The sequence below is a fragment of the Pan troglodytes genome, chromosome 11 (assembly GCF_028858775.2).
Source record: "Pan troglodytes isolate AG18354 chromosome 11, NHGRI_mPanTro3-v2.0_pri, whole genome shotgun sequence".
In the NCBI taxonomy this organism is placed as follows: Eukaryota; Metazoa; Chordata; class Mammalia; order Primates; family Hominidae; genus Pan; species Pan troglodytes.
The window spans coordinates 61,189,354-61,204,773 of NC_072409.2; the positions used below are offsets into that span (position 1 = coordinate 61,189,354).

Genomic DNA, 15,420 nt, shown 5'->3' on the forward strand with positions numbered 1-15,420 from the left:
CTGCTCTTCATATGGCTCCAAGGATGAGGACAGATAGATGAGGACTTTGTAGTATTGGGACTAGAGAATAGGACAAATACCCACTTTCAAAACAAGTTACAATGCGGAGTATTACCATTTTTGCCTTGACTTCCAGGAAGCTTAAATTTAATGCTCTATTATAACAAGTACAGTACCATAATTTTTTTCCTTCTCCTTCTTCTCAGTGGTTTTTTATTTTCCATTTTAATATACTATTGTGTGTGTTAAGGTATTTATTATTGTGTGTATATATATCACACACACATATACTCACACATATGCCATATCAAATGGTTTTTGAAAGTAGATAGGGTAAAAATTACTATTAAATAACCTCAGATAACATTGCATCTTACATATTATGTCAGCCTTTTTCTTTATGTACGTTTATAATTCAATGGACATAACTAAACTGTAGTATATTTAAATCTTATAAAATTGAGTCACACTATAATATCTATTCTAGGAGAATTTAATAGCAGTAACTGTCTTACAGGAGATACCCCTATGTTATCAATAATTTATTGTGTCATAGTATCATTTGGTATTATATCTATTATTAGGAGACATAAGGTCACTGTATTAATTCGTTTAAATTATTTTCACACTCTCTGGACACAGAAACTCTTTTACCTTTGAGTAAAGCTGTCAGGATAGCCAAATCAATGTCCTGGTGTCCTTCTGATCCCATCCGAAATACCGTAATCTGCAATTTGAGACAAGGTGATCATTAGCAAAGCATTTTCCCCCAAGAGAAATTAAATCAATGAGACCACATCTGAGCAGAGACTATCTCTATATCTACAAAGTAGATTCTTAGCCACAGGGTAAGCACACATAACAAGAATCCGATGAGAGAGCTCTGCAATTTATTAAGAGGGAGATGCCTCAGTAGTTTCCAAACACAGACCACTTATAGTTGCACTGTTTTGGTCATAACCATATACACCCCACTATGGTCTAATGGTCGTGTTCCCCCAAAGTGCATATGTTGAAACCTACTCACCAATGTGATAGCTTTAGGAAGTGGGTCTTTGGGAGGTCATTAGGTGATGATTAATAGTCATTATAAAATTAGTGCCATTATGAAAGGCCTCTCCCTTCCACCTCCCACCACATGAGGACACAGCTAGAACTGCTGTTTATGAACCATTTGAATCTGTGCTGCCTTGATTTTGGACTTCTCAGCCTCCAGAACTGTATGAAATAAATTTCTGTTGTTTGTAAGCTACCCATTTTATAGTATTTTGTTATAGCAGCCTGAATAGACTAAGACAGCCTGCTCCCCCAATAAAAAAATAAAACTATGATTTTGGGGCCCTTGCTATGAGTCAGGCATAGCAATGCATATTTAAAAATATGTTACCTTCCATTCTTTCTGGTTTTATGTAAATACATAAAATAAATATATGAATTACATGAGGATGGATATATATGACTATGTAATCAAAACATCACTAATGCAAACATTTATATTAGATATAGATGGAGAAATTGATACAACTAAGCAATCCAGTTCCATAACTCCTAAATTGTACAGGACAGCTGGTCACAGACCCATTTAATAGAGTAGAGGATAACTTCAAGCAGAGTAAGTGGGTAAAGTCCATTACAGTGTTGGTGGAGTACATCTGACTTTGTATTTCGCCCTAGAACAATGAGATTGTCACAGAGTCCATAGATCACTGATGTGGACAGAGAGTGGCTGACATAATGGAGTATCATTTTGTACATAAACAACATAGTTATGTGGCCTCAGGCATAACTCTCAACTTCTGGGGCAGTGATAACTAATGGCAGAGAAAGAGGGAAAGAAAAAGTTCCAAACAATGCTTAACAATAATGAAGCATTTGTTTTCCAAGTCAGAGGAGGCTATAGAAAAAAAGCCAAAATATTGCTTGAATATCCACATTTGAGTTATTATAGTACTCAACTGTTTCATGCCTCGAGCTTATCTCTAGAATGGGATAATAATGGTGCTTATTTATTTCCAACTACATAGGAAGTAAACAATCAGATTTGCTAATCTATAAGTCTAGGTTTTATCACTATGGTAGTGAGAATAGACACACAGAACCACAGACTGTTAATTAGTTGCCTTAGAAAACTTCCAGTCCACCACCTAAAGACAAGGTAATTTGTTTAAGGTCACACAATGAGCTAGAAGAACAGCTGTGATTGGAATTGAATAACTCTCACCTTTATAACTTGGGAAAAAATAAGGAGAGGGAAGAATAAGATAATATGAACACTTGACTCTTGTACCTGTTTACGTCCTAAGGTCAGAGACTGAGATGAGGGTAAGGCAGAAATTGCAAATTGAAATGCCTTCACAGATATTTGAACTGAAAACAATTTTTTTTGAGACAAGGTCTTTTTCTGTCACTCAGGCTGGAGTACAGTGGTATGATCATAGCTCACTGCAGCCTCAATCTCCTGGGTTCAAACAATCCTTCCACTTCAGCCTCCTGAGTAACTGAGACTATAGGCATGTGCCACCATGCCCAGCTTCCTTCCTTCCTTTCCCTCCTTTTCTCTCTTTCTCTCTCTCTCCTTTTTTTTTTTTTTTTGGTAGAGATGGGGTTTCATTATGTTGCCCAGGCTGGTCCTGAACTCCTGGTCGTGGCCTCCCAAAGTGCTGGGATTACAGATGTAAGCCACCATGTATGGCCCTGATCTAAAAATCTTAAAATATGAAGAGCCAAACAAACTCCATCTATCTGCTGTATTTGGATCATAGGTTATAGTTGTGATCTCTGGTAAGGGCATCAGGTAGAGGTGTGTCCCAATTCAATTAAATTTTCCAGAAATCTGCTTCTGCATAACTACAGGTTTGGCCAAGATGCCATCTGGACATTATCCCAAACAGCTATTAATGCCCCCAAAGTTTCCACTTGGAAGTTGAGAGGGAACTATTCTATCCTCTGAACTCAGGAAGGGATTCCTGAATTAAGGGGAAAATTTGGGGTCCACTGGAGAAAGAACCAGGGGACAGAGGTGAAATTTTGGCTGGCCCTTTAAGTCAACTCTTTACGCCAGGGCTGGCTATGGTCTGAAAGATATTATCATGTATCATGTACTTAGCTGGCAGCAAGCTGAGGACACTCAGGATAACATCAGAGTTCATTGTTTAGAATTAAGAAATTAGGCATCAAATGGAATTCCTTAACCATCTGACTTGTTCTGCTGATGACTAAAATTTTGCTTCATAAAGATCACATTTCAGATGGAAATTCTTCCGAGGCAACAAATAGATAACATTAAATTTACCCTGAAATACAAGATTATCAGGTTTTCCTAGCAACACATTTAGGTTTGAGGTTGAGGAAAGGAAGATGGATAAATGCAGTGTTTCTATAGGGTTTCTGAGGAAAGGGCCTTGGAATATTTTGGTACAACAGGGCTTCACAGTTTTTCTGGAAAACCGATGTGGGGGCAATGACTGCTCACCTGTTCATGCCCCATCCTTGTGCTGGTTTCAGAACCCAAGGACCCGGGAGTGACCCAGGGTGTGGGAGGAAGGATGCCTTAAAAAGAGGAAAAGGGAGGACCAAGGGGAGGCTGGAGGCTCCAAAGAGAAAGTTACATTATAATCTTGCCTGGACTAACCTGAGATATTATGTATTCATCACCACTCCATTTTTATTTTATTTGAAATTTGAATGTTTGAAAATATTAACTATACATTTTTCATATCTGCTTCAGAAAAAAAAAGTCAAAGAAAAACTAAGGCCTTCCTTTCCTATCACCCATCAATGTTGGCAGAGATGGAAAAAACAGGTATTCTTAAATATTCTTGGAGGGAATGTGAATTAAAATAGTAGTTTTGGGAGATGGTATGTCGACATAAAATTCCTTGATTTTGATGCATTATTCTTAGCAACACTGAATCTTATTTGCTAATACTTTATTTAGGATTTTTGCAATGATGTTTGTGAGTGAGGTTGGTACCTGTCACCAGTCTTATCTGGTTTGGGTATTAGAGTTACGCTAACCTTCTGAGTTGGGAACGTTTTCCCCTTCATGTTGCAGATAGTCCCTATAACAAAGGAATTCACCTGCTTCTGGCAGAGTTAGCAGGATGTTTATATGCTGTTTGGTGCTGGACCATTTTTATGGATAGATTGCTGATTATCTTTATAATTTCTTCAACAGTTATTGATCAGTTGAGATTTTCTGCCTCTCTGACTCAAGTTCATGTTTTTCTAGATAATCGAGCATTTCATCAATATTTTGCTAATATTTTATTTCATCCTAAATAAAATATTAGCAAATAAGACCCAGTGTTGTTAAGAATATCAAAATCAAGAAATTTTATGTCGACGTATCAAATCCCAAAATTTCAAATTTTCACATTTATTGTTATTTAGTCGTACATAGAATTCTCTTACTGTTTTAAAATCTCTTTTATATCCAGAATTATATGGCAATTTTTTCATTCCTCTCTATGTTTCACTATATCAAAATCATGGTCATTTCAAAGAATCAGTTTTTCATTGTACTGATCAATATTATTATTATTGTTATTTTCTGAGACAAGGTCTCACTCTGTTGCCCAGGCTGGAGTGCAATGGCATGATCATAGCTCAGTATAACCTTGAACTCCCAGGCTCAAGTGACCCTCCCACCTCAGCCTCCTGAGTAGCTGGGACTACAGTCATGCACCACCACTCTCTGATAAATTTTTAACTTTTTGTAGAGATGGGGGTCTCACTATGTTGCCCAGAGCGATCTCAAACTCTTGGACTTAAGCCATCCTCACACCTTGGCCTCTCAAAGCGTTGGGATTACAGGCATGAGACACCATGCCTGGCCCAATATTATTACATACAGTTTAAAGTATTATCTTTTATCATTATCCATTCATTTCTTCTACTTTTGCTTCCTTAGGTGTTCTTTTCATAGAATCTTAAGTTGACTTCCTAGTCAATTTATTTTTATTCTTTCTTGTTTTCTAATTAATGCATTTAAAATTATGTATCTCACATTTTTTATATGCACTTTGTCATTTTCGTTCATTTTTAAATGTATGTAATTTATTTCCTTTTACTAAAAATTGTGTTTTTAATATTACAGTGGATTTATATATATCCTATAAATTACCTAATCATATACATATATATGTTTATATGGTTAGGTATATGTGTATATATATGGGTATATATGTGTGTATATACATATTAATACATATATACATGTATTAATATATGTAATATATACACATGTGTATATATACACACACATATGTAAAACCACATATGTATATACACACATACGTATGTAAAACCACATATATGTACATATACATATATACAAATAATGATATATGTGTATATATACATAGATATCATAATTTGTTGGCTGTAGAATATTTTATTATATGCATGTACCATGACTTATTTAGCCAGTCTTCCGCTAATGAACATTTGGATCAATTTTCAATCTTTTGCTATTACAAACGCCATTGCAGTGAGTATCTGTATATGCACATGGGTGAGTATATCAGTAAAATAAACTTTGTAGATATGGAATTTCTTGGCCTATTAGCTACTCTGAGGGGAGTTCTTTAATTTATTATTCTGATTTTACTCTCAGGGCCCTTTCCTGTTCCCTGCCTTTATTTTGATCCTGTATGGTAACTGAAATAACTGTTCATAGTGTATACTTTTCTCCTAGAATAATTTGGAAACCCCTCCCTCTCTCCCTCCCTCCCTCCCTCCCTCCCTTCCTTCCTTCCTGGAAACTCCTTCCTCCCTCACTCCCTCTCTCTCCCTTCCTGCCTTCCTTCCTGGAAACTCCTTCCTTCTTTCCTTCCTTCCTTCCTTCCTTCCTTCCTTCCTTCCTTCCTTCCTTCCTTCCTTCCTTCCCTTCCCTTCCCTTCCTCCTTCTCTCCCTCCCTCCCTCCATCTTTCCCTCCTTTTCTCTCTCTCTTTCTCTCTCCCTCCCTCCCTCTTTCTTTTCTTCTTCTTCTTTTTTTTTTTTTTTGAGACAGGGTCTCACTCTGTCTCCCAGGCTGGAGTGCATGATCTTGGCTCACTGCAGCCTCAACCTCCCAAGGCTCAGGTGATCCTTCTGCTTCAGCCTCCTGAATAGCTGGGGCTACAGGTGCACACCACCATGCCCGGCTAATTTTTGTATGTTTTTTAGAGACAGGGTTTCACCCCGGGCTCAAGTGATCTGCCCGTCTTGGCCTCCCAACGTGTTGGGATCACGGGTGTCAGCCACCGTGCTGGATCTGAAACACTAGTTTCTATACCTCCTTTAACATTCCAGAAATTGCTAAAAATTTCTTGTCTCATAATGTGGTATACTTTTCCCTCTCCCTTCATGATGAGCACTTATAGTGTCTGCTGAGGAGATATACATATTTGTGATTTTTTCTTTTTTGTGTTATTTGAGGATGAGGAGCAGGAAAGGAGATAGGCATATATGCTCATTCTATCAAATCTCACCAATATGAATTTTAATAGAAAAAGATTTTAAATTGGGTAGAAGTAAAAGTTATTAACTTAATCATTTTGTAGGTGATTTAGTAAAGTCTGATATTTCTTTACTATAAAATTGGTATTTTCAACACGCACCCTAAAACTTTTGGATGTTTGCAACTGGGTGGTTGATCTTATCAAAGCACTGTGGAATACAGCGAGATTCTTCTTGAAAATCCCAAAAAACTCAACATCAAAACATTTTGTTAAAAAAACACTTTTCCTCTGAATTCAGTTTGATGGATTATATCTTCTGCTGTCTTGTGGACAGATTACCTTAGGCTAGATGGAATTTTGATTCTCACGTTGAAGAGAAGCAAAATCTTTCAAACTGATATGGTCCCCTTTTCTCCATCCCACCAACCCGCCTGCCAACCAGCTTCCCTGTGTATGTGCTTGCTCTTATTTTGTGCCCCCTTAAAAGTCAGAAATCTGCACATCGTACTTGTCACTCTCACCCTCTTGCATGTAGTTGATTTGTTATTGGGCATATTAATTGAGTATCTCTTCTGTGCCAGGCACCGTTTAGGTGCTGGGAATGGAGCAGTGAACCACACTGACAACAACTCCCTGCCTTCATAGAACCTGCCTTCTAGAAAGGGAAGACAGAGCAAAAGTAAGTAAAACATATGATCTGCCAGACAGTGAAAAGTTCTCTGCCACATGGCTTCTTCCTCCTATCTACTTCTCTTTCTCTGTCCTCACTGTCAGCCTTTGTTCAGTCTGTGGCATCTACTATTACAGTCCTTTTTTTGCTAGTCTTCTTGATTCTGGTCCTGTCCATCCCTCCTTTCATTCTAGTCTCTGTGCAGCTGTTCAGGCCATCTTCCATGCCTGATTATATCACTCTCCATATTAGAACGTTTAAAGTGGCCTTCATTCCCTATGACATAAAGCTAAAAATTCTTAGCAGGGCATTCAAAGACTGCTGATGTCACACTCCCAACACTTTAAAAAAATTTATTTTTATTTCAATAGTTTTTGGAGTACAGGTGGTCTTTGGTTACACGGATAAGTTCTATAGTGGTGATTTCTGATATTTTAGTGCACCTGTCATCCGAGCAGTGTACATTGTACCCAACATTGTACCCAACCATCCTCCCAACCTTCCCCCACAAATCCCCTTAGTCCATTATGTCATACTTATGCCTTTGCATCCTCATAGCTTAGCTCCTACTTATTAGTGAAAACATACGAGACTTGGTTTTCCATCAATCCTTTCTTTGGTCTTATCTCTTGCTGGCTGCACTCCCACCATCATAGCATGACCCAATCCCACATACCTGATGCCCTAGCTGGGCTGAGCATCTTGCTCCTCTCAGGATCCTTTATGTTGTTTCTAGCCTATCTGCCTTTGTTCATTCAGTTCCTTACTGAAATACCCTTCCCTCTGCTTGGTGAACAAACTAGAAGACTTTCAGTAGACATGTGCCATTTAAGAAGCTCTTTTCTATAATGTAACTAGGATCCAACCCTTGCTTTCTCTTCATGCCCTTATGATTCTCTAAGCTTAAGGCATTCCAGGATGCCACTTCCAATCTCTATTTGCACACATCTCTCTGCACTGAAGAGAAGTTTATTTGCAGTCAGGAGTCCTAGTCCTTGCTCAGTAAGCATTTGTTGAGTAGATGAATTATTACCAAGTGGTTATGTTTAGGAGACTGGTTTGAAAGAAGCAAACATTAAAAAGGAGTACATTCAACACAAGAATGGTAACATAGCAAAGTGAATGTGGTGTATTAAGCCATAGGCCAAGAGTCTGTCACAAGTGTCAAGAGCCAATTTTAACACAAGAGTCTACTGAACACTCTATTATTGTTCAGGGGTCAATCACCCAGTCAAGCATTATGGGATAGAAAGTGGGCTGCCTGAGGTTAGGCATTATTTGAAAAATTTTTGGGGGGTGGTAATTGCATGGGTAAATGTATATTTTGCTATTATTTAAAACTATTTAAAAGACAACTGACTTTTACAACAATAATAATACATTGTAGAATTTATAACATATATAAGTAAAATATATTATAGCATTAGCATAAAGGCAGGGAAAGGCAATAGAAGGGCACAGTTTTAAGGTTTTTACACTATTGATGAATACTGAAAAGTAGACTGTGAAAAGTTAGTGTTATGCTGTAGGTCCCAAGGCAACAACTACAGTAACCATCACTAAATTACTTTAAAAAAAAAACAACAAGAGAGATGAAGTGAAGTAATAATAATCCAAAAGAAGACAGGGAAAAAGAAGTAACAAAGCACAGATGGAACCAATAAGAGGATGATAGGCTATTTTTTTGAGACTTGGTATGAGCGTGACATTTTTGAGCCATAGGCGGCACCAATTTACCCTAAAGCATGTTTCACTAATACATTCGAAACTTTGGTTCTATATAGTTTAAACTTGAAGACTCAAAGCAGGAATATATTATAGAAAAACCAAGCAGAAACGTGGAAATAATTTTATGTTTGAAAAGAGTTTGGTTCATTTTCTGGGAAACAAATAGGCATATTCACCACCTAAATAGCAAAACATAGTCTATGTGGCTGAGTTAGTCACGGACTTTCCATTTCTAAAACTCAGCAGGTCTTACAGTTAAATAAGATAAGGATATAAAAAATATTGGGACAATGAAATTGACTCACTTTCAAGGTATCTATTAATTAGCTTAATTTGTGATTTATATGATGCCACGGTGAGCAATGAATCCATGAAAATAGAGATGAAGATGGAGTAGAGCTTTTGAAAATGAAAATAACCATGATATTAGAGTGAAAAGCATCTATAAGCTGCAAGGACACTTTGGTTCAATCTATCAAAAATATAAAGGAACACTCTACAATCATTTCATGCTGTGTTAGATATGTAAGAAATGGTATCTGAGTTTGACAAATGGTTTGTAACATGTCTGAGAATTTTAGAAATATTCTCATAGCGATACGATAGATAATCAACAAAGAAAGTTCTTATCATCTAAGAATTTAGAACAGTCCGCCTATAATCATGTTAACAATAGGCTTGAGCACACTAAAAATGGTACATCTTTGGCTTTCATAAACTAATCTCTGAAATGTTTCCTATTTTCCTACTCAGTTTTTTCATAGAATCTGGCAATGTGTTTACCAAGGATAGAAGCAGGGAAACAGGAAGAGAATTAGACTCAGTAAGCAATTCAGTCGCTACAATGAAATAACTTTTTATTTATTTATTTATATTTATTTATTTATTTTTAACCCCACCTCCAGGGCTAGGGAGAAGCTAATGCAGTGACTTTTAAAAGCCGCCAGCTTAGCATAATGTTTCCTGGATGAATCATCAGTATTTAAAATAATTTGAAATAACGCAGCAATTAATAGAAAACACAAAAAATCTATGTTCATCAAGATACGAAATGATACAAGACTCTTGATAGGGATCCAAACAGGATTCCTGATCAGCAGTGAAATGCCTGTAAGCACATACTAGCTTCTGTTTTCTCTTTGGTGTAGTTAAAGTTGACTTGGTACAGGGAAGAGAACAATGCCAACTTGATGAATAGAATACTATGCATCTAAAACATATTCGTATTCGATTTTCAGTCTTTGAGAAAAACTTTCTTTGGTTGATAAAATTCTTAATGTTCACATTTTGCCAAAGAGACTGACTTCTAGAAATGAACAAGATGATTTATATGGAGGAGGGAAGGAAATTGGAGAAAATTAGGAAATGCAAACACACCTGGAACTGAGCAAACAAAAGATCAGTGGAAAGTGAAATGCAAAATTTCTACTAGAAAATTAATATCAGATAAGTTCAATTATTTGTCACCAAGTTCCATATAAATTAAATATTGATTTTTCATGTAATATTTTTGAACAAGTCTCAAAGTTTTAGGTCGAAGTGGATGACTTAAAAGTGATGCTAGGGAAATAGAAATTGGGTGAAATTGATATGATTCTAGTATGTCTTATAAGACTTTCATGTATGAATTTATACATTAGAAAAAATAAGTGATTATTTGACTTTCAAAAGGATATTTTATTTTACAATGGACTTGTCAGTTTATTTTGAAGGTGCATTACATCTAACTTTAGAAAACAGTCTGATTTAGGTTACTTTAAGTAGGAGATTGTCTCATAGATTCAAGCACACTCACAGCACCACTCAACTCCATACTCTCCCAAGGGATCATCGTGGATGAACAACTTGGCAATTAGTGAAGAGTGCCAGAGAACGATAGAGGTTTTGCTTTTGACTCTAATCCCTCATTCCTTTTTTCCCTTATTCCTCCCACCGTCATTTAAGAACACTGGAGTTTGTTTCTCCTCCCAAGAAATGCAATTCAGAGGCTAGAGGTCTACAGGTTCCAACACAGAAAATCATTTCTTTTTTCTTATTATAAAAGCAATGCATACTTATCATTAAAAATTATAGAAAGTTTAGAAAAAGATCAATGAAAAATAATTCCCCAAACCTCAAGTCCTACTCAAAGACACTACTGAGACTACTGAGGATATTTTGGTATGCTTCCTTTTGCATGTCCCAGGGAGAGTATACAGTCATGGGTTCTTAGTTCCTGTTTCTGGTTGGGCCAGTAAAGCCTCCTTCCTCATCCCTCTTTTCCTCTTATCACTAGAGACAGAAACTAAAATCCATGGCTTCAGGCTGCTAAAAGTCTAAAACAAAACGAAACAAAACAGAACAACAAAAACAAAATAAGGTGGGTTGGATACGCTTGCAGGGCTTTCTTTTTTCCCCCCTGCCATAGGCAGAGTTTGTGGGGGGAAGGGGAGAGCATATTTGTGAAATACTAGTTTGTAGTCTCATTTTATTCTCCATTAACATTATCACCAAGCACTTTTCTGTATTCTTGGGAATTCTTCAAAACATAATTTTTAATGTTTGCAGAGTATTTTGTCCAATAGATGTGTTGTAGTTCACTTAATACCCCCATTGCTGGACACTTACAAAGTTTCTAAATGTTTCATATAAATAATAATGTGATGAACATCTTTATGTATGAGTCCTGTTCTATATTTAGCATTTAGTTTTAAAAATAACCCCTGGAAGTTTGGGGCTTTTGTCATAAATTGCCTCGTAGCTAGAAATGAGTATTTTAGCAAATAAAAGCAAGTTACAGTAAAAGGAAGCTTGTGTTGTCCTTGAACCAGATTTGCTGTGACGGCACTCCAGTCCCATTGATGAAAGTCCTAGGGAGAGGTGATTGCTCTAAAATGGCACTGCAAAACACAGGCATGTGCATATGTTGAGAATGTAGCCTTTATACTTCGAGGCGGAGGAGCCATGCGCAGAATCAGCTCTTATTCCTCTCTATTTGCACTACTACCAACTGCCAGAATGAGTTTAAGCTCTCGCTTCTTGGAAAAGGGGTCCTGAAAAAACATATTGACTTTGTCACTCTCTCCTATTTTCACTTCCCTGATTTTTGCTTTAGCACTTTGAATGCTGCATATGGCTTATGCAGTGCAGTGCTGGCTTATATTACTGGAGGAGCAAATGAAATCATTCAGTGAACATGAGGTTTGGGGTTTTTTAAAGCACATATGACATATCACAGTGAGAAAATTTTAAAATATGGGTCAGTCACTCAACCAAGCCTCCCTGGACCTATGATTGACATATCTTTCATCCTTGAGAGAGCAGCCTTTGATCCTAAGGTGACATGTTGGGAGGACAGGAGAAAGCAGCTCTGATTTTGTGATGAGGGCAAAAAATGGAAACAAGTGAAAATTCTTCATCTAGTAATTCTACAGGAAAAGTTCATTGAGGTTCTCTAGGGGGTTGGAACTAGATGACAACGTGTCGTCTACTCTTCCCTGCTTTCAATCCTTTTCCTGGCAATTGATGTTACCTCTTTCATTGATCATAAAACTGTGTAATGTACCTCACTAGATGCTAATGTGACAGATGCCACAGGTCCAGCAATAATATTTCCAGAAGCTTCTTTATATATCTCATGGCCTTGGCTAGCAGAATTCAGAATATTTGTTACCTACCATCTTGTCAGCCAACCAGATGGTTGAAAAAATTAGTAGACATCCCTCTGAGAAGGAACACCCAGAACCAGAGACAGTTCTTCTAGGCCAACACCATATGGATTTCTTATGGGGTTGTAAACATTTTTAGCGCTTTTTTTTGACATTTTGTCATATTTTTTCATCATTACAAGATGGAACTATATTTTCTGTACTTCCCTTTCATGTTTGTCAGGACATCAAATACTTCTGCAGCCTGAGCCCTTTTTTAAGAAACTATCACCAGGCGAGAGAGTGTCATGAAGGTATCATATAAGTGCTATAGACAGAGAAGTTTTCTTGCCTCCCTACTCAAACTAGTCCAGTTCCCCTGGTGACAATCTTGACACGTTCCAGTTGGTAGACCAGATGCCCTTGGTTTACCTCTCTGGGGACCTGCCCACCAGGAGGTCATACCACTTGTTACTGGGCTAATCTTACCCTTATCTAACTTGGGTGGGGCAACCCTGAATCAGAACCAGCGAAAGGGACCTTTAAGGGTACAAAAAATAGCAGTTTGGATTTTCTGATTACTTTAGGAAAAGATACATTTTACTTCTTCTTCCCTTCCTGCTTAACTATGAAGAACACTAGAGACCAACATCCTAATGGCAGGGTGTATAAGCTCGCTGAGGCTGAGGGATCTGCCTTCTTGCCCCTTTGGCACCTTGCCTGGTGGAGCAGTGGGAGAGAGCTGCTCAAATAACACTCACTTTAGAGACTCTGAGAGACTCTGCCATGGAGGTCAGGGGAAATGTTTTGGAAGAAAACATCCATTTCAGCCTGTGTCACTGGTCACTGCCTTTAGTTTCCTGGGTTTTCTTTGTGAGACTGACCGTATGAGGTCCTTTTAGTATGGCAGATGTCCTGTGTTAAAAGGATCTTGGCCTAATCACGTCCCTTTTCTAAACCTTGGTTTTACCATCTGCAAAAAAAATAAGTTTGACTAGGTGGTGACTGGAGATCTTTTAAGCTCTAGAAGCCATTGATTTTCTTTCCTCAGGCTCAGAATGGTAGAAAATCAGCATTAGGGCATCTAATAGGCCCTGTCTCCTACTTCATACATTAATTCCTTAACAACATCCATAGGAAGAGACTTTGGTTTTCATGGATGGTACCATACGAAAATCTTTTTTTTTGAGACGGAGTCTTGCTCTTTCACCCAGGCTGGAGTGCAGTGGCGTGATCTCGGCTCACTGCAAGCTCCGCCTCCCGGGTTCACGCCATTCTCCTGCCTCAGCCTCCCGAGTAGCTGGGACTACAGGCACCCGCCACCACGCCCGGCTAATTTTTTGTATTTTTAGTAGAGATGGGGTTTCACCATGTTAGCCAGGATGGTCTCAATCTCCTGACCTCATGATCCACCCGCCTCGGCCTCCCAAAGTGCTGGGATTACAGGCGTAAGCCACCATGCCATTTGCTGTTTTAGGGAATCTGTTCATTAGCTTAGGGCAAATTACCATTTTTAAAATGTTGTTCCTATGTTTTTCGGCTGGACCATGGCACCATGATCTCTATTCTACACCACAAATACCACACTGTTGATGCTTAGCCAGTTAGACTCACCCAGTTCTTATGCCTACAAAGTAAGTTAAGTGTCACATGACAACCCTCCCCCTATTCGGGAAAACCCGTTATTCCTAGGCTGATAATATCTCATCAATGCCCATGGCCCAGAGCAATGCTCAAGCCTTTTACTGCAGACACTGGCACTTTCTTGGCCTAGCTCCTGGGTTATCATTTTCCACAGCTCCCATGCCCCTCGCAACAACTGGATGTATTTTATACTCTGGCTCAGAGAGGACAGATTGTGTACGGAGCGTGGACTTTTGAATCATACAGATGCAAAACTGAATCTTGCCAGTTAGTAGCAGTATAACCTTAGGCCATCTACTGCACCTCTCTGAGCTTTGGGGTTTCTTCCTCAAATAAGTGAAATAAGGATGACTCTATCTCAGGATTATTGCAAATCTTTGTGTGGGATCATCTTTTTAAGTCACACAGCACAATTTCTAGTAGCTAGCATGGGCTCAGTAACTGCTAATTCCCTTTCCATTGCTGTCCCTGGCGTGTTTCCTGGTCATGCTCTCTCTCCCTTTGTGGCAGCTTTGCCCAGTCTGTTCTCTCTGCTGGTCTGTCTTGTCCCTGAAGCTCTGTCTGGCTATCTGTTCCTTGTGCTCTGAGGCAGTTATCTTCTGCAAGCTTATCTTGTTGCTAATTATGCCTTGCCTGGGTTAGACACCTAGCCTCCGTGCTGCCTCTGAACTATGTGAATATGCCTCTATCGCAGCACAAACGATACCAACATTGGTGACAACATTACTAATGGTCACTTATTGTGTACTTACAACGTGCTAAACACTGGGCAAGCACTTCACAAACATCACTTCATCCAATCCCACAAAAGTATATTCCTTAGTTACTGTTACTCTTCCCATTTCTCAGCTGATGACCTTGACGCCGGAGAGGTTAGATACCACACGGAGAACCATGCAGGCGGAAAGGCTGAGATACACTCGAGCCCAGACAGCCTGGCTTGAAGGCTCATTCTCCTACTGCTTATCTGCATCCTTTAATGGCCTTCGATTTCTTGGAGGGCAAGGGAAAGAATTTGCTCAAGGGCAGGTACAGCTACTAAGAGACAGGACAGAGACTCATGTACAAGCAAATTGACTCCAGACACTGCTTGCTTCAAAACTCTGCTGTTACTTGGACAATCAGCTTGAAGAAGGGGCAAGGATCTTCCCCTCCGTTCTATTCTATCTCTACATCCCCTTAACCCAGTAGTATGGCTGGCGCATTTTGGGCACCCAATGAATGTTTGTGGAATAATTCCTCCAATCTCAGTCCAAGTCTAGCCTGTACTTTTTAGATGGGGAATATATCGGATACTGACCACTCCCG

At 38.6% G+C, this 15,420-nt stretch overlaps 1 protein-coding gene across 27 annotated transcripts in view; it reads right to left on the reverse strand.

Annotated features, from left to right (window-relative positions):
* The window catches only part of TRPM3 (transient receptor potential cation channel subfamily M member 3), a 901,150-nt gene that overhangs the window by 152,121 nt on the left and 733,609 nt on the right, over nucleotides 1–15,420 (reverse strand). For all 27 annotated transcript variants that reach the window (XM_054658878.2, XM_054658880.2, XM_009456711.5 and 24 more), the window contains one exon: nucleotides 655–727. In XM_054658878.2, coding sequence (XP_054514853.1) covers nucleotides 655–727 — 73 coding nt within the window. The remainder of the gene's footprint in view (nucleotides 1–654; nucleotides 728–15,420) is intronic.